Below are 2,372 nucleotides of genomic sequence, written 5' to 3' on the forward strand. Positions count from 1 at the left end.
TAGACCAGGCTGGTCTCGAACTCACAGAGATCCGCCTGCCTCTGCCTCCCGAGTGCTGGGATTAAAGGCGTGCGCCACCACCGCCCGGCTGTAAGTTACATTCTTAATAGTTGTATTTATATTTCATTTTTTTGTTGTATATTTAATTAGCTCTCTATTGACATTTAGACTTTTTGATGGTTTAAAAAATCAGGAATGTGATTGTAGTGGCCCATATGACAAAGTTGCCTAGAAAGGGGTGTGTGGCCTCAGTACCCCAGGACTGTGAACTGTCTGTCCATTCTCTTATCACTAGTGCCTTCTGGGCAACCACTTGGGATTCAGGATTTTACTGTGGGCAGGGGAGAGAACTAGTTACAGAAAGCAGCTAATTTCCTCTGTGTAGAGTGATTTTACATGAGCCTCTTTTTCTTCTCTTCTTCCCTTGCTGTTCTGATCACCTCACAGGGCGGTAAACGGCTTCGATCCAGCTCCTCCCCCTCCTGGGCTGGGCTCCTCGCGGCCATCCTCAGCACCTGGTATGCTGCCTCTCAGTGTGTGAGTGCCCAGTCTCCAGATGGGGCCCCTGCCCTCTTCCAGCAGCCCAGGACACCTACGCCTCGTCCCTCGGTACCTGGGTCCAGCCCTGTGCCCCTGTCTGCCTCTCCACCGCTGGCAGAGGGCAGGCTGCATGCAGTGGCGGCTGCTGGGCCCTGCCCAGCCCCAGGACTCTGCGCGATACCAATACTGGCTATTTTCTCTTCTTGCCGTAGTGCCGTTGGTTTCACATGATTGCACTTTTGTGGGTCACAAGTGATACATACATGTATTACTCGATCACTGGATGTGGAAGTACCCGTTCATCACATCTGCCTCATAGCCCCATTTTGCTGTGCTGATAGGATTTAGTTGTGTTTAGGACATTGCAGATCTTCTAGAAGTTCTCCTCAATCAGGTTGACAAGACCCTTCTAAGCTCCCAGCCAAGCATCTTTAGTGCTCACAATCATGTGTCCCCCATCTCACCCTACAGTTCAGACCATCCTGTACCTTCTGACTTTCTGTAAGGAGCCCATTCCACATAGGCTTGCTCTCAAAGCAGCAAGATGCAGGAGGCAGGGGCATCTGGGACCTGGGCACTCCAGGGCTGAGCCTCTGTGTGCCTCAGACTCAGGAAGCAGGTGGCAACCTTCTCGCCAGCTTTCCGATCCCTCAGTTCAGTAACATCTCTTAGAGCATTTTGTTTTCTCTTCTGAAGGGTCCGTCCAGTTGCATTGGGAAGGGTTGAGGGGCCTGATTCTGGGGCTGGTTGGTGCGAGCAATTGGAGGCAGACTGGCCAGAAGTGTTTGTCCCTTGCACCCTTTGGTTATTCTCATGCTGCACTTACTGTTTACATTTGTTTTATTGTATATAGGTTTGTAAACATTATTGCCTAAGATATTTGTATATAACTTGGGCTTTGTAGCTTTTATTTATTCAGACTCATATGGCATGTTAATTAATGACTTACGATGGTGTCCTACTCTGGGCAGCTGTATAGTATCATCATGTGGTTAAAAGAAGATACTTCCCTCCAAAAAATTCTTTTAATGTGTAAACAATAAATTTCACAGAAAAAAAAGGCCAAGTTTTCTTTATTTGGTTCTTGCTGTGCTATGAGAAAAGAGCATACAAAGGCAGTTCAGTGTCTTCTTCCACATGGGATGTGTGATGCGAACAGGTGTGAAATGAGAAGACTGTGGCCACAGGAGATGCCTTACTCGTGCACATTTCTAGTAGTGCACCATTTCCGCGGGTAGCTTGGGAGTGCTCCGGACCCCACAGGATAGCAGAGAGGACAGAACAGGCCATGGAGTACCTACCTGGGCCCGGGAGCTCGTCCCCAGTTGTACTGCATACAACAGTGTGTGCCACAAGTGCTGGGATTAGAGAAATTTCATGGACATGGGCTTCTCTCACACTTCCTTCCTTGGGTTGATGTTAGCAGTTGAGAAAAGATCCAGGTGCCATGTTGAGGAAACTGCAAAATGGGGCCAGTATGCATTGTTTCCTGAGCTACCTGCTTACAGCAGCCCAAACACAGGGAACTTCATAGCTTAAGACTACAAGTATGCCGATGGAGGGAGGTGGATCTGAGTTCGATTGGAGCCAGCCTGGTGTGCACAGCCCCAGGATAGTCAGAACTATGTAGAGACCCTGTCTCCACCCTACCTCAAAAAACAAAACCAAACAATAGCAAAAAAACCCAGGTGAATGGAAGCCCTAAGTGAACAGGAAACGTTTAAGTAAGATGAGCTTTCAAACTTACTCTGTTAACAAATGACAAGAAGTCTGTTCTTGGAGATTTTGTCATAAGCTGACATCAAGAGGCACCTGCGGTTGTGTGTGAACGG

At 48.2% G+C, this 2,372-nt stretch overlaps 1 protein-coding gene across 2 annotated transcripts in view; it reads left to right on the forward strand.

Moving 5' to 3' along the window:
* The window catches only part of Ndel1 (nudE neurodevelopment protein 1 like 1), a 33,556-nt gene extending 32,060 nt beyond the window's left edge, over positions 1–1,496 (forward strand). For both annotated transcript variants that reach the window (XM_005349819.2, XM_005349818.2), the window contains one exon: positions 448–1,496. In XM_005349819.2, coding sequence (XP_005349876.1) covers positions 448–455 — 8 coding nt within the window. In that variant the 3' untranslated portion in view covers positions 456–1,496. The remainder of the gene's footprint in view (positions 1–447) is intronic.
* The last annotated feature ends 876 nt before the right edge of the window (positions 1,497–2,372 follow it).

Source organism: Microtus ochrogaster, chromosome 7, assembly GCF_000317375.1.
Source record: "Microtus ochrogaster isolate Prairie Vole_2 chromosome 7, MicOch1.0, whole genome shotgun sequence".
NCBI classification, from domain to species: Eukaryota; Metazoa; Chordata; class Mammalia; order Rodentia; family Cricetidae; genus Microtus; species Microtus ochrogaster.